The sequence below is a fragment of the Octopus bimaculoides genome, chromosome 1 (genome assembly GCF_046866305.1).
Source record: "Octopus bimaculoides isolate indiv1 chromosome 1, ASM4686630v1, whole genome shotgun sequence".
Lineage (NCBI taxonomy): Eukaryota > Metazoa > Mollusca > Cephalopoda > Octopoda > Octopodidae > Octopus > Octopus bimaculoides.
Window position 1 is genome coordinate 116,881,193 of NC_142928.1, and position 27,606 is coordinate 116,908,798.

General features: G+C 34.9%; 1 protein-coding gene across 1 annotated transcript in view; it reads left to right on the forward strand.

The window, feature by feature from the left end:
- Positions 1 to 27,606, forward strand: part of LOC106876867 (A disintegrin and metalloproteinase with thrombospondin motifs 16) — a 347,122-nt gene that overhangs the window by 262,160 nt on the left and 57,356 nt on the right. Inside the window, exons 7-10 of the mRNA XM_014925608.3 lie at positions 3,699 to 3,858; positions 5,149 to 5,254; positions 8,268 to 8,405; positions 24,068 to 24,221. Coding sequence (XP_014781094.1) covers positions 3,699 to 3,858; positions 5,149 to 5,254; positions 8,268 to 8,405; positions 24,068 to 24,221 — 558 coding nt within the window. The remainder of the gene's footprint in view (positions 1 to 3,698; positions 3,859 to 5,148; positions 5,255 to 8,267; positions 8,406 to 24,067; positions 24,222 to 27,606) is intronic.

Consider the following 27,606-nt stretch of genomic DNA (forward strand, 5'->3'; position numbering starts at 1 on the left):
TGTCTAGTGCCTTGTCCATTCTCATAAATTTATGCACACTATTTTACGTGGTCTCCAGTTCGATATTATTCTTTGAAGATATCACCGATATTGAAGAAATGGTTAAAGTTTGTTCGTAGCATCTGTACCCAATAGTGGTTTTATTCAACAGATTTGTCAATGGGCTGAGTGCTAAACAAAATAGTGGAAGGATACTGAGTCCTTTTGGAAGATACCTTACTTCAAGTGTATAGAGCTGGTCCTACGCCGTTTTCTCTTAGCTTGATAGTAATACTTTTGTTTTCCAATTTCGCCTTCATTCATTAGCTTTGTTTACGTAGAATGTCTCCAGTATCTATGAATAAGGATTCTTATCAAATACCATCCTGCAGTCTACCCAAGCTATTGCTAAAGTTTGCTTTCCTCTTTTGTAGTCTGTTGTGATCGTTCGGTTCAACACCGTCAAAGATTCCTTTCCCGAATTGTTATTTCCGCCGAGGTCGACTTTGCTTTTAATCCTTTCGGGGTCGGTGAAATAAGTACCAATTGGACACTGGGGTGGACCAGCTCCTCTCACAGAATTGTGCCTGTCATCATCATTATCATCATCATCATTTGTTATTATTATTATTATTGTTATTATTATTATGAACAGAAAATTCTTGATTCGTAACTCTGAGCTCCTTGTCCCCGTTTTTTTAACAGAGATGTTTGAACAATCGGAAACCCGAATCTTTATTACTATTGGAGAAGCTTTGGCGAATAATAAACTGTACAGACTTATTAATGAATCGAGTACTTTTTGTTATCAAAACAAAAATGTAAACTGGTCCGTGCGTGTGTGCGCGCGTGTGTAATTGACATAAAGGGTGAATAAGCTTATAATAACTTCCTATGTAGTATATTGTCGCTGCTGTGTAGATAGTCACATTCTGGGGTATGCCACTTCGTATGAGTATGTGTGTACGTGTGCTACTAGAAACCTGAGATTATAACGACCACCCGAGCTACGAAATAGTTTCATGTAAAACATCTCAGTTAATCATAATCGCGACTTCATTGGGATGTCAAGCGACACCTTCATCAATTGTTCAAGAGTACACAGTAAATGTTTGGCTATGTGTGAACAAAATTGGTATCGAATATGCTGTGTTTTTTTTTTATTGTTGTTGCTGTTGCTGTTGTCATCGCTCAAGGAGTTGGAGGATGGTAAGGAGTGATTTTGCCTTTCTGTAGTGTGATAATGTCTTTATCTTGAATTTCAATGTTTTACCGTAGGTGTAAACGTTTTTAGTAATATAATACCCTTCTCATCACCGGGTGGGTAAAACCTGTCGACTTTTGACTTTGATTTATTTTATTTTAAAGGTAGTGGCGAGACGGAAATTGTGAAGTGTTGTATTAAGTATCTTGCAGTATTGTATGGTGTTCCTCTGAGATCTAATTTCAAATTCTGCCGGCAACAACATGGATTAACACCAAACTGGTGTCTTAAAATATAGACCACTTGTGAACTATGAATACAATCGACTAAATGCTTTTCTTTTTTTTTTTTTTTACAAATCTAATAGTAACCTTTATTTTGGAAAGTTTTGTGCACCAGTTTTAATATTTTAACTCATGCTGGATATGAGTTTGGAAACTTAGTAGCAATTTATTCGTGAAGCTCTTTTCCTGTTATGGATTAAATACGTGACGGTTATCTATCCCAGTCATTCATTATAGTTGTTAAACATCCGTATGTTCAATTACAAACTGCTATAGTCATCTAAGATATACAGCAAAAGTTAGATTTGTATATTGCTGATAAGTTCTAATAAGATCAAACCAGGACCTTAATTGGTAGGGTATTGCTGAAATTTAGACTCACTCTCCACTGTATTTCATATTATGTCCATTTTGATTAATGACAATTTCTGGGACGGTTACCATTTTCCTTTTTATTTATTTATTTTTTTTTGCCAGAATTTCAATTTGGTCATTTGCAAAAAGATTGTTATCACCACAAACTAAGTAATTTTGATTAAATAAAATGTCTTAACTCGTTTTTCAAGCATACTAGTATCCCTAATTAGAATGTTACAGCCCAGTATCAATATGTAGAATCTCAACACAATCTATCTACGAAAAATAACTTCCAAGCTTCCCTCAAATCATACCTAACCATCGTAAGAATGGAAGTGACTTGTATGACTGAATACAAATAAAAATTGTCATGGCTGGAACGCCTTTCATTATATATATATATATATATATATATATATATATATATATATATATATATATATATATATATATATTTATTTATTTATTTATTTATTTATATATATATATATAAATTCATAACAGAATATAAGGATAAAAATCACGTTAATAATTTTTATCAGGTAATCCATTTGCTATAAAAATTTATAGGCAATTTATACATTAAATTAATAACAATATACATATGTATATAATTATATTCGGGGACCAAGCGCGAAAACGACCTATCTCCAAGCATGTTTGAAGTGACGATACCTACCAAAAGCTCCAGATAAATATACACATGGCTGAAAGCAGGGTACTCTTTTACTCTTTTACTTGTTTCAGTCTTTCGACTGTGGCCATGCTGGAGCACCGCCTTTTAGTCGAGCAAATCGACCCCAGGACTTATTCTTTAGAAGCCTAGTACTTATTCTATCGATCTCTTTTGCCGAACCGCTAAGTTACGGGGACATAAACACACCAGCATTGGTTGTCAAGCGATGTTGGGGGGACAAACACACACATACAAACATACACGCACACATACATATATATATATACATATATACGACGGGCTTCTTTCAGTTTCCGTCTACCAAATCCACTCACAAGGCTTTGGTCGGCCCGAGGCTATAGTAGAAGACACTTGCCCAAGATGCCGCGTAGTGGGACTGAACCCGGGACCATGTGGTTGGTAAGCTAGCTACTTACCATACAGCCACTCCTACGCCTATGAAAGAATATTAGTGAAAGAATATTAAAAAGACCTCACCTTAATTGTGAATTGTTTCCAGCTTCTGGATTAAAGCTATAAATAGGCTTTCTTCCTTCGTCAACACAATACACGGGTAATATAAATCCAAATAAATGTACATACCGTACAAAGCAGGTTCACACGTCTACATACAAATATTTGCACGTATAATTCCAAGATAAGTCAATTTTAAATCCCCTCACGACAGCCACGTGTTGGAACCAATTCACAATTAACGTGAGGTCTTTTTAATATTCTTTCACTAGCCCGCTTTCAGCCATGTGTATATTTATCTGGAGTTTTTGGTAGTATTTTTAAGGTCTCGGCACTTCAAGCATGCTGGAGATAGCTCGTTTCCGCCCTTGCCCTCTTAATATAAATATATACATATATATATTATTAATTTTATATATATATATATATATATATATATATATATATATATATATATATATATATATACATATATATGCATGCACACATACACACGTGCGCGCGCATTCACATACACATATTCTCATTCAAGTCTTAATTTCAAGCTCAGCAGCAGCAACAATAACGATAATAGAAGTAAAAGATTTTGCGCCACGTCTGTAGGAAATTAATATTTAGACCAAAACTGACGAGTGTCGTAAACTTCCCAATGGACTGAACACGTCGTCCAAACTGTATTCGTATTAAATGATGAGTTTGTTTTGTTTTTCTATTTTCTCTACAGCCAGGATTAAACATCGGACATCATGCTGATACGACACTAAATAGCTTCTGTTCTTGGCAATCTGTACTTGTTGGCGCTAATGGCCGCCAGCACGATCATGCAATTTTGCTCACCGGTACTGATATCTGTTCTTATAAAGATGAACCATGTGACACAGTTGGTAAGTTTCTTCCAATCATATGTAATTATGTAGAAACAAAATGATCCTATAAAGAAGGTACGTATTAGAGTACTGATTTGTAGATTACGAATTTACATCGACTCTAATAAAAACGCTGAGTTATATCTCTGTACAGAGCACCTAATTTTACGCATGTCAGTTACTGGTTCTTTTGCAATAAATATTTGCAGCTTCCTTTCTTTCTATTGAGATGAAAGTTCGACATTGTTACCGTGAGCTTTTAATGAAGCTGGAGAAAATAAGCAGCGATTTATGGGATATCTATAATTTTTACTTGATACTTTAAATTGCCAAATTACTTGTCAGTTTTCAGTTCTCTTGCAAGTTAGTCCCACTGTCACCAGACTGTATTGTATTGTACCAAGAAATAAAACGATCTGGCTAGTCAATTAATGTCACAGCCCCTAAAAGCTAAGTAACTTTTACTGATAAAAATACCTTAAATAGTTGTTCCTCTTTATGAAGAAAACGTCAGTGTAAACCATGACATTTCTGTTCCATATATGAGGTCTGATCAATAATTATCCAAACTATTGCCATAGTAACGAAGCTAAAGCACGCAAAGTGAAACCGCTTGGCAAGCACTAACCTTAAACTCTGCACACGGTCATTTCAAGCACTGCTGTAAACAGCAGAAGTGAGCTAGAACGTGAAAACTTAGTGCACATGCACAGCAGTGTTCAAGGTCAATATGCGCCAAGTAGCTTTATTCTGGGCGCTTTAGCTTCGTTACTATAGCAACAGTCCGGATACTTATTGATCGCACCACGTATATGCGAGGTTGCGTAAGTGAGCAAAAGACACCAATATTTATATTTGTTATATGAACATTGGGGAAGTGAGAAAACATGGTAAAATAAAAGTGCGATGCAGTTTCAGATCTCCGGATGGAGTTTTGTCGTTGAATGTATACACATAATTGCCTTGAGAGTGAATGAATGTCACAATTCCCATATCCACAAATAGGCTGTCTGTGTCTAGTCAGAATTAAATCAATATATAGTATTGAAATAAACTAAGAACAAATTTTGATGAACATAAAGGGTGTATATGAGAAAACATACATCAGTCATTGTCTCTTAAATTCAGTGGCTTTGTTTTGTCTCTTAGCTATATTTACTTTCAAAAGTAACCACATTACTAAGAAATTATTATATATTCATTCAAAGCATCTGTTCATGAATATAAATAGTTTAAAGAAAATGATCCACCCATAATGACGAATGGCAATGTTTATTTTTTCCTATGTTCGTTTTTACTATTTAACAGGTTTTGCTCCTATTGAGGGTATGTGCAACAGAGTTCGTAGTTGTACTGTTAATGAGGACACAGGGCTCACCACTGCACTCACAGTCGCCCATGAGATAGGACACAAGTGAGTATATAATTCATGTTAAAAGATATCACTAACTCATTGTTATTATTATCATTATTATTATTATTATTATTATTATTATTATTATTATTATTATTATTATTATTATTATTATTATTATTATCCAAAAGCGAGCGCAATGAGATTGCAATAGATATTTTATTGGTTGAACGATGTTTCAACAGCAACCCTTTCTTTGTCACGTTCAAAATGAAAAGAGATAAAAATTCAAAATTATAGAAATTCAATTTTATAATTTTGAATTTCTATCACTTTTCATTTTGAAGTTGACAAAGAAAGGGTTGCTGTTGAAATATCGTTCAACTAATAAAATATCTATTGCAATCGAATCGTCTTGTCTTTGTGAAGAGTATTATTATTATTATTATTATTATTATTCCATCGTAATACAGTGTAAGTAAAAATGCACCGGAGTCTTTAGCCATCTGTTAAGTTACAAGGATCTCAGACAGATAATACTTTCCTTAAGATGTGCGCTGTGCCAATTAAGGCTGCTTTTTGCAAGACATCAGTCTTGCATGGGATTTCCAGTTGCCTTAAGAAATCTTGAAGTTTCAATGAGATTGAGCCCAACGCTCTGATCACCACTGGTATCACTTTTACATTATCCTCTCGCATTCCATACAATCTTACCATTTCCACTTTCAATTCGGAGTACTTGATGATTTTTTCAACCTCTTTACTCACAACATTCATGTCATTTGGTATGGCTACATCAATGATCTGACAGTATTTGTCTCTCTTATTCAATATGACAATATCCGGCCGACGGTGTTTGATTACACGATCCGTCTGAAAATCATAGTCCCAGAGTATCGCTACTTTTCCATCTTCCTGCATAACTTTACTTGGTACATGCTATTACCAGTTCTCTGTTACTTCATATTGGTATTTACGGCATAAGAGCCAATGAAGATACACACACACTTTATCGTGGCAGCATTTGTATCCACTTACCAAGTGGGTCACATTTTCTACACTCCTTTCCACAGAGTCAGACGTTTTCTAGATGTTATACTTCACTGAATTGGTAATGAGAGCCTGATCCTGTGCAGCAATGATCAGGTTTTCGGTGTTACGCTCAAGCCATGCCCACGATGCTGTATTATCCTTAACCTCTTGTGTATTCCTTTTAAACTGTCCATGCATTCTCATTTCAAGATCTTTTCTCTTCTCCTCAGCTCTTTGGTTAAACTCTGCTTTGCCCATCATTTCATCTCCATTTACATCCATATCTTTCACGGCATATTGCAGCAGGTTTCATCACTATTTATCAAATACTCGGCAAGCGTTCTCCTTTCATTCCTTATACAATGGTCTACACTAATTTGTCCTCTGCCACCATTCTTTCTTTTCATATACAGTCTGTTTACGTTTGCTTTAGAGTGTAGCGTCCCATGCAGCGTCATCAACTTTCTCGTCCTGCTAACCCGTGTTGATATTTCCTCCTTAGTCCATTTGAGGATGGATGCATTATATCTGACCGCCGCAACTCCCCAGATATTCATTGCGGTAATCAAATTTTTGGCATTCATGTTGGATTTCAACACCATTTTCACCCTTTTTTGATACGCCTCACTGACCTCGACTTTCATTTCTCTGTGTAGAATGTCATCCAGCTTCAAAATCCCTAAGTATTTGTACCCACTACCATCGGATTCACCCATGGTCTCTCCTGATGGCAGCCGCAATCCTCTGAAATCTGCGTTCTTCCCTCTTTTCATATTTAGTACTGAGCATTTGGTGATTTCAAATTCCATACCGACGTCTCTACCACACTTCTGGACTGTTTTGGCTAAGGAATCTATCTGTTTTTTCAGATTTCCCAAACAATTTCAGGTCATCCATAAGCAGAAGATGGTTGAATGATGGGCCTTTCTTCCCACATCGGTAACCCATCTTAACTTTCCTAAGTGTTATTGCTATGAGTATTAGTGCAATTGCATTGCAAAAAAGTAATGGAGAAAATGAGGCACCTTGGAAGATACCCCTTTTAATATTAACTTCTCCAAGGAATGCGTTACTTGAGTACAATTTGGTTTTCCACTCTTTTATGCTATGCATCAGAAAATTTGTTGTCAGCAACACCAAACATCAGCAGACATTCAACGATTCAATGCCTTCTTAAATCAGTCCTGTTTTTACAATGCCTCAAAACTGTTTTATCGATGATCATGTGATCCTTGGTACCCCGAGAACTCTTCCTACATCCTTTCTGTCCCCTTGTTAGTATTTCTTCCTTGTTCCAGGAAAGTATATGTCTTTGCCGCACATATTCCAGTGAGTATCTTCTAGATTATGTTTAGGCAGTTTCTCACAATATTCCCCTTTCTTCTATCTTTCATTACAAGTTTTGTCCTCCCAGTCACCATCCACGCGGGGACTATACCTTTCTGGACGCACCCATTCAATTGGGCTGTTAGTCTTTCATGCACGGCGTGGCATCTCTTCAGCCGGAAGCCATGAATCTCACCTGGTCCAGGGGATTTCCAGTTAGGCACTTTACCCACTTGTTCTTTCACATCACCCGTGCTTATGGCAATATTCCTTTGTTTCTTTCCTCCTTGTAATTCTGTCTTGATAGTTCCTATCCACATTACATCCCTTTTATGCACCACATTGTTTCCCAATAATTCGCTCCAGGACTCCTTGGCTTGATTTGCATCAGGAACATTTTCCCAATTGTCTCCTTCTAACGTTCAGAAGAATTGCTTCAGGTTATTTTTGAACAATCTGTTCTTCCCGAACTGCTTAATTGTTATTATTATTATTATTATTATTATTATTATTATTATTATTATTATTATTATTATGATTATTATTATTATTATTATTGGTAGAATTGATAATGCGCCAGAAAAGTTGCTTGACGGCATTTTGTCCCTCTTTATTCTTGAGTTCAATAAAGAACTACTACTACTACTACTACTACTACTACTACTACTACTACTACTACTACTACTACTATAATTATTATTGTTGCTTTTTTCAGTTTCGGGATGCTGCATGATGGTGAGAACAATTTCTGCACCCAACATGTTGGCAAAATCATGTCTCCTCAGTTGGTCGCCAAAAATGGTCGATTCGAGTGGTCGAGCTGCAGCAAGTCATACATGTTTAGATTCCTCAAGTAAGTTGACCAACAAATCAATGACTTGTGCCCAAAGTTATCCCTTACAATCCAATTTTCTCGCCTCCTCCCTGTCATCTTCAGATTACATCGTTCTCCCCGTCGTTTGCTCCCTACTCGTGATTACCGTCATCATCATTGTCATCATCATATCCATCGTCGTCACTAACTGGTTTCTTCCCCCAATATATTTAATGCCTTTTGAAGTTACAAACTACATTTTCCTTTCCTGTATAAAAATCCGACCCTTTACCTTGGAGAAACACAGAATATATTAAATAAATACAAGAATTGACTATATAAACAAAAATGACTTCATCCCTTTTTTCATAAAAGTGATGGATCCAAACAAGCAAACAAATAATAAAGACCTACTTTTTCATATGACTCAGGGCTTCGAGCAAAGATTTTTTTAAAAGCGTGAGATCGAGAAGATAAATCAATGTGAATAAAGACAGATTTTCAAAAGATTGTATGCTAGGGATAAGTGATTGGGAAGGGGATAATATATGTAGGTTTGTAGGTGACAAGTTTGAATGCTTCAATGAACTCCCATTCCATAACGTTTGTTTGATCATATTTAGTGACAGCTGCTTATATGCTTTACTACTCTTGAAGTCATCGAACTCTAACCTTGAATAATTGACCTTTTCTGACAGTTGGATAATTAATTCAACAAATGAAGCACTGAATGGGTTTTTTCCAAACTTATGTAAATGGCCCAGTGACCTTTTAAAATGTTCTTCGTGTGTGTACACAAATATATATATATATATATATATATATATATATATATATATATATATGTGTGTGTGTGTGTGTGTGTGTGTGTGTGTGTGTGTGTGTGTGTGTATGTATGTATGTATGTATGTATGTACGAAATGGTGATAAAAAAGAAATTAGACAAACAGATACGCAATATCCCACATGAAAGCATCTATTGTATTTGACACCTAACAATAATTCTCCAAAACTTTATTTACAAGCGAAGAAGGAATTACAACCGTTTCCAAATTGATATCTGATTCTTTTTTCATACTCATTGTTTTAATGAGAAAGGTGAATTGATCGCCTTAAACAACCAAAATGATATAGCTTTCGGAAAATTTTGCGATTCGAAAACAGGCATGGATTGTAATATTTACACATGCACACATGCATAAAGATAGACATACAGACATATGCATATACACGTGAACGTATATATCTATGTGTGCATATGTGTGTATATGTATACTTATGTATATATATACGTGCATGTACAACAAAGTAGAATAATGGCATACAAGGTTAGACAACTGTTGTTCTATTGAAGTGTATTGAGACAGAAATACCTGTCGCTAGTTGTCTTTATGTATCCAGGCACTAAAGCTGTCTTGCTTAAAAACTTGTCAATTATGGAGAATACTTGTGTCTTGAGATTATCCCCCTTTATCGTTTTGATCTGGTTCCAATTGCTATCAGGCGATGGTTTTTACCTTTTCTGAATGTGAAGGTAACTATCAATAAATATGGATTTATTTTGTATGGCGCTTAATATAACTTTATTCGTATTTGTTGTTCAAATATATGTTACTGACTAGACTGGCTTATTTTGCGCAAGCCATTTTCATGTGCACGCGTGCGTGTGCGTAGATAGATAAATAGATAGCTATGCATATATGCATGCGTGTAGATATGTATGCGTACATACATATTCAGGTTCCTACACACAGAGAAAATTTTGGATTTCTATTTTACTATATTCAGACATTGTTTTACTTAAACAGGATGTTATACTTCTCAACCAAACGTAAATTGCGGTTTCATTATTGCTCTATCTTATAGAAATATTTTCCATTCCACTATCATTCATCATTTGCACTTTTTGAAATGCAGAGGTGGAATAATGATTTACAACGGTATACATAATCAGAAAGTGCAAGCGTGTGCATATGCTTAAAAAAATTACTAGAATAATAAATTTTAAACGCTTACAAAATTATTTCTAGTGCGCCGGAGTAGCTGTGTGGTAAGTAGCTTGCTTACCGACCACATGGTTCCGGGTTCACTCCCACTGCGTGGCACCTTGGGTAAGTGTCTTCTACTATAGCCTCGGACCGACCAAAGCCTTGTGGGTGGATTTGTTAAACGGAAACGGAAACTGAAAGAAGCCCGTCGTATATATGTTTATATATATATGTATGTGTGTTTGTGTGTCTGTGTTTGTTTCCCCCAACATCGCTTGACAACCGATGCTGGTGTGTTTACGTCCCCGTAACTTAGCGGTTCGGCAAAAAGAGACCGATAGAATAAGTACTAGGCTTCCAATGAATAAGTCCTGGGGTCGATTTGCTCGACTAAAGGCGGTGCTCCAGCATGGCCGCAGTCAAATGACTGAAACAAGTAAAAGAGTAAAAGAGTGCACATCTTCCCTCCTCTTTTTCATACACACACCAACACTCATTCCCTCTTACTCCTTTTTTCTCCTCCGTGCAAACTATTCCTCATTTTCTATAACGTTTTCCTACTTCTACTTCACTTTCTTATCTTTAACGCTTGGCCTCAAAGTTGAGTCATGTTCTGTGATGACACATGCCAAAATGTATGTCTACTCTTAAGACCTCCTCTTTCTATCCAAATGCAAGCACATGATGAAATGGCGGTGCCTGCACGGAGGAAAAGAGAAGATATACTCCAAGCTGGGTTCCAACTGAAAATTAATATAGTTTACACAAACGAGATATTCTCTCGGCCCGAGCTTTGCAAACTCATTAAGTTTTTCGTCTGTTATTCTGCTCTATGCATATACAACCGCTGGTGCACACGTGGATGGACATCTCGTATATACATATAGATAAAAATATAAATATAAATTTAAATTTATGTATGTATGTATGTATGTATTCAGTAGTATGCCTTGATGCAATACACTTATCAAATACGACTCCGTATCCAGATAAGCATTCCACGTCTATTCCCATATTGCATTATAACTGTATTATTCAAATAGGAGTGGCCTAGATTGTTATTAAACTTGAATCATATATTATTAGAAAATTATCACAAACCATTTATTGAAATTTCGAAAACATTTGGCTGTATAACTTGTTATGACAGTAAAACCCTCATCAGTCGATTACAAAAAAAATATATCGATGGTATGGAGTTTTTTTCTATACATGATAGTAAACAGGGGGAAAATGCTTACACCATGGGAAAAATCAGAAACAAAATCGAGAAAGATGAAAAGAGAGAAAGATAAAAGGTACGAAACATCAGCTGAACAAATATCAAAGGAAGGCGAAGAACGATAAAAATGAAATGAAAATACGTTCTATTGATCGATCGATAAACAGACAGACAGACAGACAGACAGACAGACAGACAGGCAGACAGACAGACAAACAGACAGACAGACAGACAGACAGACAGATAGATAGATAGATAGATAGATAGATAGATAGATAGATAGATAGATAGATAGATACCTCTGCGATAGAAATCTCCTGGTTTTCTGATTGGGTAAAAATGATCAAACTTTAAATCTCCGTAACATTTTTATGAAATTTTCCGGGAATAAATGAATCACAAAATCGGATTCAGTGTGAAAAAGTACCGTAAATCCTCGAGTATAGTCCGCCCTTGCGTATAATACGCAGGGGATTTTTAGGAGGCTGTACCTCTGAAAAACCTAAACCTTGTGTATAATACGCACCCCTTCTCTAACTTGAGTCAAGGAGATCTATATAACGTCCTTGGTTTGTAAACATATATACGGTAACGTCCTTTGTTATTATTGTATATATAATATAATGTAAACGTGTAGCTTTTTTGTGCACTTTGTTTGCAGAAAATAAAGAAATAACGGTAATAACGTCAGTGAAAAATAAATATTAAGTAAATTGCCTTTACATATTTATCACTATCAGTTACAAGCCCGACATCACAAAATGCGTCTGAATAAACATTGCCGGACAGAAAATAGAGACTCGGATATTGCTTACAAAATATTTTTCATTTTTAACCTCGTATATGGTATGCACTAGGGATTTTGACCTTTAAATTTTGGGAAAAAATGGGATTATTCTCGAGGATTTACAGTACATCAAAATACCAAATTTGAAAATTTTCTCTTAATTTCAATATTTCAAAATCTATGACAGCAATAGAAATGATTACTCTCTCTGTCTATCTCTTTCATTTACGCTTTTCTCATTGTAAACTTCCTCCTCTCTCTATATATATTTACCACACTCATTCCTTAGATATGTATATCACTCAGGCTGTGTGTGCGTGTGTGTGTGTGTGTGTGTGTGCACGCGCGTCCGTGCGTTCGTGTGTGTAAGGAATTTTATTAGACTGACAGAGTCGAAAGATCCTTACAAAAGCATCAGCAGCGAAGTGATAAGATCCTTACATCTATGCACCAAATTGAAACACAAAAATTTAGTTTATCGATACATAATAAATTGCCCCAAATAATGCAGCAATCTGCCTTGATCAAGAGGCCTATACGTTTGAGAAGATATGGTCTGACATAGAACAAAAAAATTGAACCATGGGTATTCTATCGTGAAAATTGCCCGGCAACGACGGAATACTCAGCGAAAAGAAGTAGGACTTGCATATATATGTGGAAATACGCAAGTATCCGTAGAGTGTATACAAAAGAATTTTTATACGAGAAGATGGAATGAACAGGCTTAGTTGTATCAGCGCATCATTTGTAGTGATTTCTAATACAGCCTGTTCGTGACTGATCAGATGTACTTATAAAGACATTTCCATTCTCTAGATAGTTTCTCAGCCAAAGCTAAAGAGCAACCATCAGCCCATGAGGTGAATTATCCTGCACTAGACTGCGTTTGCTATTTATTTCTGTGATAGATGCTTACTAATAAGTTCGAAAAAGTACTTTTAGGGTTCTAATAACACTTGCATTCTATTGTATAATAGATAGACATTGACCAAATGCTGCGTTTATCCGTCCTTTTAACGGGTTTTGTTTTGTCTTACGATGTTTCTCCTCTCAAGGCTAACATAGGAGAGGTATTCTTTGGGTTAGTCACCGACGAACTGACCGTTGCCAGCTGTGTTGACAAGTGAACTCTCTCTCTCTCTCTCTCTCACACACACACACACAAACAACTTACACACATACGCAGAGACACATATATGCATACACACACGTATAAACATACATAAACATACACACACATACTCACGCACACAAATGCACACACCTAAACTTGCTTTCGCCTACGTGTATATGATGCACAATGTTTTGCAATTATAACATATGGACATTAAAAACAAAACAAAAAAACTTGAAAAAGAGACCTAAACCACTGAAAAAATACTGAATATTTACTTAAAGTCTCTTGGAGAAAAAGTGGAATATGTAAACAAACAGCGGTTGCATTAAAGCTACAAAAATAAAACTCATACATAGTCGTACGCATGTACAATTGTCCAATTGCCCATAGTTTACATGTTTTCCATATGCTTTCTTTTAATCTTATTGAATGCATTATTTTATGAGTATATAATTCTTAATGAGCATTAATTAATGACTTAAGTAACTGACCGATTAATTACTTTGGTAATTAATTCATTCCTTATTTTTTCCTTCATTTATTCGTTTACCCACTCGAACAGTTTCCATGTTGGTCGGTAGTGCAAAATAACCGAATGCGTAAGAGAGGTGGATGAAGAAGAAACAATAATATTCTACATGTATGTGTCTACACAGACACACACCCAAATATGTGTGCGTGTGTGAGCTTATAACATATATATATGTGTTTTTGTATATATATACATACATACATACATATATATATATATACACATACACCTATACATATACATATATATATATGTATAGTTATGTGTATGTATATATATATTTATGTGTATGTATATGTATATATGTGTATGTATATATATTTATGTGTATGTATATGTATATATATATATATATATATATATATATATATATATATATATATATATATATATATATATAATTAACTTACCTCTCACCTCCAATTGCTGGCTTTGTGCCCAAATCAGAAAATAATATATGTATGTGTGTGTGTGTGTGTGTGTGTGTGTGTGTGTGTGATTGTGTGTGTATGTATTCAAATATGAAATAGAAGCAACAGTAGTGTAATAAACGTCATGCTTAACGTACATGCAGTGTGTATTTGCCAGTAGGCTGTGAGATAGCGTGGTAACCATTACTCTCTCAAAGTGCTGGGTGTTAAGAAATCAGAGAGTGTAGGACAGGTGAGATAACTTACCCAGATCCCATTCAGGATTGATGGACATCGACGTTTCGCTATTTTTGTGGTTTATCAATATCACGTACCCTAACCGAATCGGAGATGAATTATAGCGCCAGTCCATGATTTATATGTGTATAGTGTGAAAAATATGTGCTGGTATGCCTGGACAATGCATACATAAGAATACCAGCACATACTTTTCACTCAATCCCCAACACACCGAATCGCATCCTACCGGCAAATACGCAACGCGTCTGCGTTAAGTATATGTAGTCGATAATGTTTATCTATACATATGAAGGCGCAGGCCTGGCTGTGTGATTAAGAAGTTTTGCAACCATGTGGTTTCAGATTCAGTCTCAATGCGTGGCATCTTCGGCAGGTGTCTTTTACTATAGCCCCGGGTCGACCAGCACTTTGTAAGTGAAACTGTGTGGAAGCCCGTCGATATGTGTGTGTGCGTGTGTGTGTTTGTGTATCTTTATGCCTTTGTCCCTATCCCACATTTTGATAACCGGTGTTGGTGTGTTTACGCCTCAATTGTAATTCTGCAAAATCGGCTGGTAAAATAAGTACCAGGATTAAAAATAAGTCAAGAGGTTGATTTGTTCGATTAAAATCCTTCAAATTAGTGCCCCAGCATGGCTGCAGTCCAATGACAAAAATAAGTACAAGATAAAAAGATGTATGTATGTATGTATATATTTCAACTCCGGCTCCTGACGTTCTGAGTTGAAATGCCGTCGAGACTGACTTTGCTTTTCATCCTTTCGAGGTCGATAAATTAAGTACCAAATGAGAAAATAATGATAATAATAATAATAATAATAATAATAATAATAATAATAATAATAATAACAATAACAACAACAACAACAACAACAATAATAATAATAATAATAATGATAATAGTAATAATAATAATAATAATAATAATAATAATAATAATAATAATAATAATAATAATAATAAATGGTTATAAAATATTTGATAAAAATATAAATCATCTCATTTACAATGCTTATAAAATATTTGATAAAAAATATAAATCATCTCATTTACAATGCTTATAAAATATTTGATAAAAATATAAATCATCTCATTTACATGGATGATTTAAATCTCTTTGCAAAAAATGACCAATAGCTCAAAGGCCTGCTAGCGATTGTTAAACAATTCAGTGATGACATCAGGATGCAATTTGGCCTTGATAAATGTGCAAAAGCTACCTTTATCAAAGGAAAAATGACAAATACATCTAATGTGAACCTTGACCAGCAAAATGTCATAAAAGAGTTAGAACCAGCGGAGAGCTACAAATACCTAGGGGTAATTGAAGGGGACAATATCAAGCACTCAGTGATGAGGGAAAGGATCAGAAGAGAATGTTATCGCAGGGTGAGAGCAATACTGAAGACAGAGCTGAACGCGAGAAACAGGATCGAAGCGATCAATGCTCTAGCCATACCAGTCGTGACTTACAGTTTCAATATCGTTAACTGGTCAATTACTGAAATATGTAATGTTGACAGAAAAATACGAAAACTGTTGACAATGCATAGAATGCACCACCCTAAGGCAGATATAGAACGTCTTTATCTGCCTAGAAAAGAGGGAGGCCGAGGACTTCTACAGCTGGCATTATCAATGAAGGTAGCCACAATTGGCCTAGACACCTATCTGAAAAACTCTGAGGACTGGATGCTAAAACTTGTCTTAAAACATGAAAGCAAGAAAGCATCTTACTCAGTAACAAAACAGGCAAAGGAATATCTAAGTGAATTCCAATTGCAACAAATTCAAGAATTAGACGAACTAGAAACACCTGCAGAAAAAGCTAAGCGCCTGAAAACCCGTGCTAAAATTGCTGCCTTAGATATTATGACTGAAAAATGGCATGGAAAACCTCTCAATGGCAAATACCCAAAGAGAGCGAATAATGCAGATATTAACAAAGCCCTTACCCACCAATGGTTAATGACCTCTGGCTTGAAATCAGAAACAGAGGGGTTTATCATAGCAGCCCAAGATCAATGCCTACCTACAAAGAACTACCAGGCCAACATATTAAAGAACGGCAGCTCCCCATTATGTCGTATATGCCAACAACAAAATGAGACCATCGATCATGTTGTCTCCATGTGCAGTCTGCTTGCACCTACAAAGTATCTCAACAGGTATGATAGAGCTGCACAATATATTCACTGGGTAATATGCAAAAACCTGGACTTGCCCCATGATAAAAACTGGTGGGAACACAAACCACCCCAAGTACTTGAAAATGATCACATTGCACTCCTCTGGAACTTCACCATTCAAACTGACAGAAAGATAGACGCAAATAGGCCAGACATCATACTGAAAGACTTCAGACAAAAATCATGCCTCCTCATTGATATGACTGTCCCAATTGATATAAACGTATCTGTCAAGACCTACCAAAAACTGAGCAAATATAAAGATCTTGAAATAGAAATTAGCAAAATGTGGAATCTGAAGACGAAAACAATACCTATTGTCATAGGTGCCCTGGGAATGACAGCGAAACGGGCTGATTACTACCTAGCTCAGATACCAGGAAACCCCAAAATGGCTGAAGTTCAAAAGATAGTGCTCATGGGAACTGCCCATATCCTACGTAAAATACTGTCTATGTGATCTCAAATTTTAAAGCAAACACATAATTTTCTTATGGTTTCTTAAACATTCACTTGAACAAAACTGTACAAATCCAAATATATGGTACCCTAGGCATAACACCTACATGAACTTCTAACTTGTTGTCTCTTGAGGTCTCTGGGTGAGACTTGGATCCAACTTGTACAAATGCAAAACAAAAGTCAAACATAAAATAATAATAATAATAATAATAATAATAATAATAATAATAATAATAATAATAATAATAATAATAAAGAAAAATGTGCCAAAGCAACCCTGAAAAGAGGAAAATTAGTTAAAAGTAGCAATATAACACTAGATAAAGCCAATGAAATAAGAGAACTAGACGAAAGCCAACCATATAAGTATTTAGGAGTCAATGAACTAGATAGGATACAACATACACAAATGAAAGAAAAAATAAAGAAAGAGTACTATAGACGAGTTAGATCACTACTAAAAACAGAGCTCAATGCTAAAAACAAGATAATGGGTATCAACACTTTAGCTGTCCCAGTTATAAGCTACAGCTACAACATCCTTAACTGGACACTAAACGAACTATGTAAAATAGACAGGAAAACAAGAAAAATAATGACAGGATATAGGATGCACCACCCAAAATCTGACATAGAAAGGCTATATATACAACGCACAGAAGGTGGCAGGGGTCTTATACAGCTAGAAAACTATTATAAAATAACCACCATAGGACTGCAAAAATACCTACTCCAGAAGCAAGGGAAACTAATACAAATAGCCACAAAACACGAGCAAAACAAAAAACTGTTTTCAGTATTTAAGGAAGCTGACAAATACAAACAAGAAATCAATCTACCTAACAAATACGAAGAAGAAGAAGAAGAAACAACAAAAGCTATAAAACAAATGAAATCCAAACTAAAACTAGAACAGCAACGGACCATGATAAAACGATGGCAAGAAAAGCCCCTACATGGTAAATACTGGGCTAAACTAAATGCGAAAGAAATAGACAGAGAAAAATCCCAGCAATGGCTGAGAAGCTCAGGACTCAAAGCAGAGACTGAAGGATTTTTAATTGCTGCACAAGACCAAAGCCTCCCCACCAGAAATTACCAAAAACACATAATGAAAAGAAATATAACAAGTAACTGTAGAATATGTGGAGATCGACAAGAAACAATAAATCATATTATCTCTGGCTGCCCAGTCCTGGCTAAGAAGGAATATATTCACAGACACGACAGAGCTGGGACCTATATACACTGGAAGCTATGCCAACATTATGGAATAGCAACAGAAAAAAGATGGTATAAACACACGCCAGAAAAGGTCACAGAAAACGAGAAAGCAACCATACTCTGGGATATGCCAATACACACAGATAAAGAAATTAAGGCAAATAGACCAGATATAGTTGTCAAAGATCATGAAGGAAAAAAATGCCTTCTAATTGATGTTTCAATACCAGCAGATGACAACGTTTCTCTAAAAGAAATGGAAAAACTTTCAAAATACAAAGACCTGGAAATAGAGATAACTCGAATGTGGAATCTAAAAACAGAAACAATTCCTATCATAGTAGGTGCCTTAGGTATAATAAAAAAATATTCAGACAAATACATAACAAAAACACCAGGACTTACAAATATATATAACATACAGAAAATTGCACTACTGGGTACTGCACACATTCTACGCAAAACACTTTCAATACAGTAAACATAAGAGCACCACAGCAAACCACAGCACATACCCAAGGCGCACAGAGCTGCGCTCGGTAGTGAAGTGAAAGCACGTTATAAAAATAAAACTACTGAATAATAATAATAATAATAATAATAATAATAATAATAATAATAATAATAATAATAATAATAATAATAATAATAATAAGAAGAAGAAGAAGAAGAAGAAGAAGAAGAAGAAGAAGAAGAAGAAGAAGAAGAAGAAGAAGAAGAAGAGGTGGAGTATGATGGAAATACTCTGTTAACTGATTATTGATGGTCTGTGCATTAGTTTACTATAGCAGTAGGTTTATGAATGCCACCAGCATTCGTAGCCTACAGTCAGAGCTAAAGCTTGCATCCAAAAGCAAGGCAGACTGAGAAAAACTGGCAGACTGGTGTGAAGCTGAACTAGATTGATGTGATTGTTTCTGATAGCTAAATTCGCTGGGACAATGTAAAATGCTGGGAGGGTGTACATATGTGTATGTATGTATGTATGTATGATCGGGGTACCTAAGCACTTGTAAACATATCTATAAATTTCCTCCTTCCAGAGGTATGATAAGAATTATGCATAAACGCTATGCACTTGAAAACTATGTGTCTCTGTTTAATAACAGCCGTGCATGAGTTTGCAGCTTTGTTCTGCTAAATTGCGATACAAATATCTATCTAAAATACAGAACTTACTGCAAAGCCAATTTCACGTGGCCCATTTGGAATTTGTCAGCCACTGATGTTAATCTAAATATTTTCTCTTATATTTAACATACCAAAATAAACGCATCTTGATAAGATATGTAAATGAAATCTAACTGCAAATAATGTTAGTTATAAGGTAACAGCCAAGTTTCTAATGTAGCTATTATGTATTTGTAACGAAATCACAGACGAAACTCAACCCTCATACCAAGCTTGCTTGCCATGTTACCATTTACACTCTACTGATTTCGCGAATGTCCTTTCTAAATAATGATGTAAATACTTATTTGCACTACTAGACACCATGCCTCATGTGATTATCAAATATATGTCAAAGTATAACTGAAGCACTCACCCATCTCAAAACTTTATGACTTTGTAACCAACCCAGAGAAACTCATGTCATCCATTAGTCTTTTGAATACTTTGAGGAGATGAAACAAATATTTATTCTTAATACATCTAGGCAAGTTCGAATGCAAAATATGCTAGTCGCTGTTACATACGTCATAGAACAACAACTACTCCCTTTTACGACGACAATGTAGTCATAACACATTTGGCTTATTGTTTCGAAATGTTGTGTCTCATTAGCCAGAAGTGCCTGAAACTGTTGAGCCTAAACAGGTCATTGACTTTGTGTATACTTTCGACGAACAAACTGTTTGCTTTTCGGTAGAAAAAAAACAAAAAAACAAAAAAGAAATCCCTTTTACCGTGTACAACGAGATCTCATACAAATACTATGATCATTTAAATATGAAAATGCTATACAACAGACAAGTTATGGCTTTGTATTTCGTCTGGTTCAGTTCGGCATCGACTTAACTAAAATATAACATTTACGTAAATGATAAAAATATTAGTAATGCGAAATTTAAAATAAAAATCTCATTTAAACGTTAAGAAAACATAACGGAATAATAGGGTGTCTAACTTTGACATTTTGTAGAAATAGTGTAGCCAATTTAATTGCTCCGACCACTCACTCCTTGACTATTGGGTATTCCATTCGGGTGAAAGACAAAGTGGCATCAACGAAATTTCATCTTGGAAATTAAGGAGATGTACCAACCACAAGGGACAAAATATTCTGCCTACAGATTCACCGATTCAGCTACTCCACCCTCTTCAAAACCCACACGTTATATAAATTCTCTTGTTTATAAAAATAGATGAGATTATCGTACGCTGACTTAAAATAACACTGCATGATTCATAAGAGCCTGTATATGTGCATGTATGTGTTTGCATAAATAGCTCTGAGTATCAGATGTATGTATGTATATATGTATGTATGTATGTATGTATGTATGTATGTATGTATGTATATGTGTTTATATTTCTATTTGTGTGTGTGTGTGTGTATTACTCCTGCTATCTATAATTTTATGCAAATACGCATATATAATAAATTACATTCTGCATGCACGCGGTTCGGCTATTTAAGGAGAATATATATGTTGGTGAGAGGGATAACTTCCCTTGGCAAACAGGACACAGTCGTGTGTCGATAAGCCAGCTGGAGGAGATGTCCTCCTGGGGCTAAAAGCAACAGTAACATCCACCCCTAGGGGTCAGCCACACTTAAGTGGCAATATACTACACTTTATCGTGCAGTTACTGTTAATACTTCATTTAGAGAATTAACATTGCTTGTTTTAAGACCTTATCTTTGTTCGTCCTTAATCAATATCTATTTTAATATGGCTGGGAATTTTAAGAATTCTGTTCCACCCATTTCATTATCTAATCTATTCTTTCTAATTTTATTTTAACTTTCAACATTTAAATTTTTACTAAGATAATATAGAACTCTTAGTTTTTATATTAACAATATAAAACTAAATCCATATTTGAAACTAAACTGTAAAAGAGCGGTAAAATTAAGCACAAAAAAAAGCAAGTTAAATTATTTATAAGGTGCAATCATGAAATAATTAAAGATTTTTAAAATCTGTATTATGTTTTCTTTATATATATATATATTAATTTGTTTTAAATAACGTATACTCTATCTGCCTTGTCATGTGTGTGTGTGTGTGTACGTGTATATATATATATATATGTATGTATGTATATATATATACATACATACATACATGCGTACATATATATATATACGTATATATATACATGCATGTATGCATATATGGCTGTATATATGTATGTATGTATGTACGTATGCATGTATGTATGTATGTATGTATGTACGTATGTATGTATGTATGCATGTATGTACGTACGTATGTATGGCTGGATAGTTAAGAAGTTCGCCTCTCAACCATGTCATACTGCTTTCGAACGTGCTGTGTTATTCCTTAGGCGAATGTCATTTCCTGTCGCCTCAGTTTGATCCAAAGGAAACTATTGCGACTTTTGTAATTGACATTAAAAGGTTCATCTGTGCTGAAATTTTTGATAAGATTTAAAACGTGTCAAGCCGAAAATATCTATCTATCTATCTATCTATCTATCTATCTATCTATCTATCTATCTATCTACACATATATACATATATATATGTATATATGTATATATATATATATATATATATATATATATATATATATATATATATATATATATATATATATATATATATATATATATATATATGTATATACATATATATATATGTATCTATATATCTATCTATACACACACACACACACACACACATATATATATATATATCTATATATACACACATATACATACATATGTATGTATGATAAACATCTAAGAAATGAATTAGTGATATTACATTGCTTACAACCGTTTTAATAACTCAGATGGTGCAAAAGGGACTATATTCTGCGATGAAATATTTGGCATAATAACCAGAGCTTGGTGGACTAGGTGGCCGGGGGTGCTTGAGTGGCACAGGTACGAGACCAGCGAACTCGAAGGAATAGAAGCCATCATTTTAGCGATGGAAAAGACAGTTAGATCCAGGATATTACCTTGCGTAGCAACAGTGCCATCTTAGATGTGGGTGTAGAACTCCCCTTGCTAGTCAGTAAAAGTTGGGTATTGAAATATATTCTGATTTTGTGTGTGCGCGAGCGCGTGTGCGTGTTAATATGTGCATTCATAAATTGGCTGGTACGAACTGTTTATAGATATGGTTTATAGCGGAAGCAACTTCTTAGAACGAATATGCAAAATATAACATACAGCTGTCACACTATGAACATTCATAAATGATAATTATCAATGAGCTTTAAGTGAAAAAGAAACAACAACAGTTCCTTGTACAATAAGAGAACAATAAGATCAAAATGGGTGAGTTGGTATGAAAAGAATTTTAAAAATGCGCTCTAAAACCTTTTCTATGGACGCAGAAACAACGAGCAAAGACGACGTGAAAGTCAATAGAGGTGAGCAAGTTAGTACGAAATGTTTTATAGAAGAGCGTACTGAGCAGGTTGTCGTTCATCTTGTGACTGGTATATAATGTCGTTTGATCTTTCACCAATTTGATGAGATCAGTTCTATTTACAATTTATTAGAATATGCCTGGCGCTACAAGCAATTAAAACCATTAGTGGTGCATTAAGTTAATAGTGTATATAATTGTTCACGGTAAAGTAGACTAAGAACTAAATGCCTCGGCGATGAAAAGTAACAGCAAAAAGTATTTTTCAGAATACATAGCACATAGAACGAATAGCCACATCATAGAGCCAGGTTTTAAAAGTAGCATTATATTGGACAATGCTGTCCTTGCCTTGTTGATTAATTGAGACTGTCTATGAATTTAATACAAATAAATTCATTTTAAAATGTTTATTACGTTAAGATATTATGCTTTTAAGTTTTAAACATCTCATAAAGGGAGTTCATAGCTACAAATTGCATGGTTAATATCAGTTGATCAACATTTTCTAACTCATTTTATAATATGAGTGAAGCGCTATCATATTAATGTGTAGAATGTTCCACTAAAATAATTTCCTCTGTACTTTGGTGTGATAAGGTGTCTTCTTGGATGACAGAGGAAATTATGTATGACAGCGAACTATTATTTGATACGGACCTAAAATATCTCGACATTTCCTGATTGACATGACTGACAGGAACATTACTATCGGTAGGCAACAAAATTATTATTGATCTTAAACTAATCCATATGTCTTCCAAAATATCTTTCAGTTTAAGCAGTATGTCTTCCTGAATGTATAAGTCCAAAATCCCATAAACACACGCATATTTATGTATATATATGCACTGATAGCTATTTTAATCATGCTACTCAGTATATTTCATTTTGATGTCATTTTGAGAATTGTATTTTTTTTTTCTATTGCAGTACTCCTCAGTCAGCTTGTCTAAACGATGTACCCAAATTTGTGACTGAAATTGAGTTCCCTACCAAATTGCCTGGAGAATTATATGACGCAGACATTCAGTGCAAATGGCAGTTTGGTGACAAGGCACGATTTTGTATCTTTGATTTTGACAAAGTAAGGAATTCATCTTTCTTTCATTCTTCGTTATCTCAATGAACACACATGGAACACACTCATTCGCACACAAACGCGCGCCTGCACATATAATTGGTAAGCCGCCCACAAACAGAAAAGTCCTAGATTGATACGATTGAAGTAAGGTTTACAAACAACTATCTGAAACTTAAGTCCACCTCCAGATAAGAAGAAAAAGGACACATAACAGTATTATCTAGTTATGCATGGCATCTGAAAGGAAATTTTGTTGACAATTTCAACATCAATTGGTCGATAATTGAATGCAGTATGCCAACAAGAACAAAACGAAATACTGTAAAATGCGGACAGTGCTGACATATCAACCCGTATCAGAGCTAGAAGAAACGTAGCTAAGCATTTTGTTCAACACGTTAACGATTCTGCCAGCCCACTGGCTTTTCAACAACAACAACAATCCTTTCTTTTATAGGCACAAGGCCTGACATTTGTGGGTGAGGGTGCTAGTCGATTACCTCGACCTCAGTGCTCAACTGCTCCCCCCTCTCTCTCTCGATATCATTTATATCTGAGTATACTTGAATATTTAATATTAAGAGTCCCTAACAATCATTTCCGCGCCAGACAAAATACTTAGCGGCATTCTAAATTCAAGTGCCGCCGGAGTCGACTTTGCCTTTCATCCTTATAGGATCGATAAAAGGAGTACCAGTTGAACACTGGGGTCAATATAATTGTCTAATATCCACCCTGAAATTGCTAACCTTGTGCCAAAATTTGAAACCAGTATTAAGTGTCCCCGCTACAACGAACATTACACTGTGTCGTTGACAGAATACGAACTACTGACAACTCGACCACTTGTCCAACACTCTATCTTCTTTTTCTCTTTAACTTCCTCATATCTTTTTCCTTCTTTTTCTGCTATTCACCTCAAGGGATGCACGATAGGAATATTAAGCCAATTCGCTTATCCATTCTTTCACATACACAACTAATAACTTTACATTGTGCTTTCTTTGTACGAAACCTGATATTTTGTTCTATTCATGTAAAGATAGGGTTCAGTCATTCTGTAATATTCTATGTTTCTTCTGTATGTTCTTATTGACATGGTCTATAGAAATATATTTCTAATAAGGCAATGAACATAAAATCTGCACTTATATTTTCTTTTAATTTATTTGTATTTCCAAATATGATTTCTCTTTTCGTCTGGTCTAGTGTGGGTTGATAGCTGTTGTTCTGTGAGAAAATATTTCCTATAGTTCCCACGGGACTATATTTTTCTTCGGATTCTTCTTGATGTTGTAATGTCATTTCCTTAAAATATTTGTCTCGTCATTATTTATTTTATTAGGACAGGTTAAAAACGCCCTTCACAAAGAAAGAATACAAACATACAGAAGTCAGGGCAACTCATTTACACAACAATATTGGGACAATCACGTGTCTGACCACCTTGTACTTTGGTTATGTTAGTGGAGAATTATATGACACCTATACTTGTCTACTAGTCTTAAAAACCTAGCACAATCTTCAGAATGACCTGGCTTGGTCAGTAGAGATGTACCGCCAAACCTCGGTCAGAACATCTTCCAGCTCCAACTTCAGCGATAAATGGAAGTTCCCTCTGATTTTAGAAAATGTTTCATTCCTTTTCACCCTTTGCTGAATAAATTCATTGGAAAAGGAAACATTGTCTTACATAACAAACCTCCTCCTTTGCTCCTTAATTTTATTTGAGCTAATTCAAATCAATTTTCTCCTTTTGTTCCTCAGCGTTAGTGTAGTGGTAGTACATTTACTCGTACTGTTTTAACCTTTCCATTAGAATTAATCTTGGCAATACAGGCCTTTTCGTTTCTTTTGTACAAGCGTAAAAATTTGAGGTTGAGGCTCTGTCCGTGTTTTTGATTTATTTTGAGGTTTCAAATTCGACGTTTGAAATGATTGTTTGTTTATTCTATCATCAATGTGGCCAATAGCACTTCTTGCTACTTCTGAAGTGGCCATCTTGCAACACGTGTAAATATTGTAAATAACAAGTTGTTAAAAATGGATTTCAATTTTTTAAATGTGCAAAAACAAACCTTTCCTCTACCCAAGGTAATAGGGTAGATGTTCATATATTTCGAAACATTCATGTGAAAAAAGAATCGAAACAGAGGCAAACTTTTACTGTTCAACCCGAACGACAACAACAATATTATTTAGTAAAATGATCCTTTCTGATATAGGTACAAGGTCAGCAGTTTGAGATGAAGGGATTAGTCGTTTATCATTGACTCCAGTTTTTGGCTACTACTTTATTTTATCGATCCCGAAAAGATGAAAGGCAATGCTGAACTTAGCAGCATTTGAAATCAGGATGTTAAAAGCTGGAACAAATACCGCAAAGTAATTTTCCGCTGCTTTGATGGCTCCATATGCTCACTGGTTTAACTATATTTAGTGAAGCTGTTTTTCACACGTTACTAATACTGATTGGAAAGGCACCACATCACAACTTGATTAGAGAAAAACATTGTGTGAACAAAATTCACATTAGACTGACAGTCACAACTCTTCCTCTCAGATTTATTGTGGGCGATTTCAGAAAAAAGAAAGATCTAGGAAAACTTGCATCTTGTGATAAATAATAAAACAGACATTAGAAGCCTGGATTTCTATTAAAGTATTTTCAACAAAAACAGCGCACTAAAGCGATTCATAACTTCCGTTATCTTTTTCTTGTTCCTGAAAATGCTGACGTCTACTTAAAAATTTTTGTTGAAATAATGAATCACATCTGAAATTGTCTGCGACTTAAATAATAGTGAAGTCCTTAACTGCCATTAGATATAAAACTATGAGCCGAATTATCCATTGATTGTAACTGATCAGAGGAGACATTACATTGTGACCCAAAACAATACATTTGACCTTTATTGGCCCGGCCCATCGAGTAGATAACAAAATCTACAACTTACAGCTCTGTAAAATTACGTATGATAAAGCCTGCAACCATGGATCATGGGATTCAATGTTCAGTAAAATACAGAAGCAAAATTCCCTTACCGGCTTATGGGATCAAGTTCAAAATCTGCTAATTGTTTTCCGGGTAAGTTATTCATCAAATTCGGAATAATTTTCTTTGCCAATCATTCACTTCTAGACAAACATGACTGAAACACCAGTGTCATTTTTTATTCGAAAAAGATTTTATTAACTTGAAGTGTTGAATCAACAAAATATTTTGGAAATGGCGATCTCAAAGTAAAATGAATAATTAATCCTACTGCCATCGACACACAAGAAATAACTTTAATTTAGTTAATTTCTAAATAATACTATTTTACTTCGTCAACCAAAATACATCTACATTTTCTAAAGTTTTTTCATCATTATTTCCTTCGTTTCG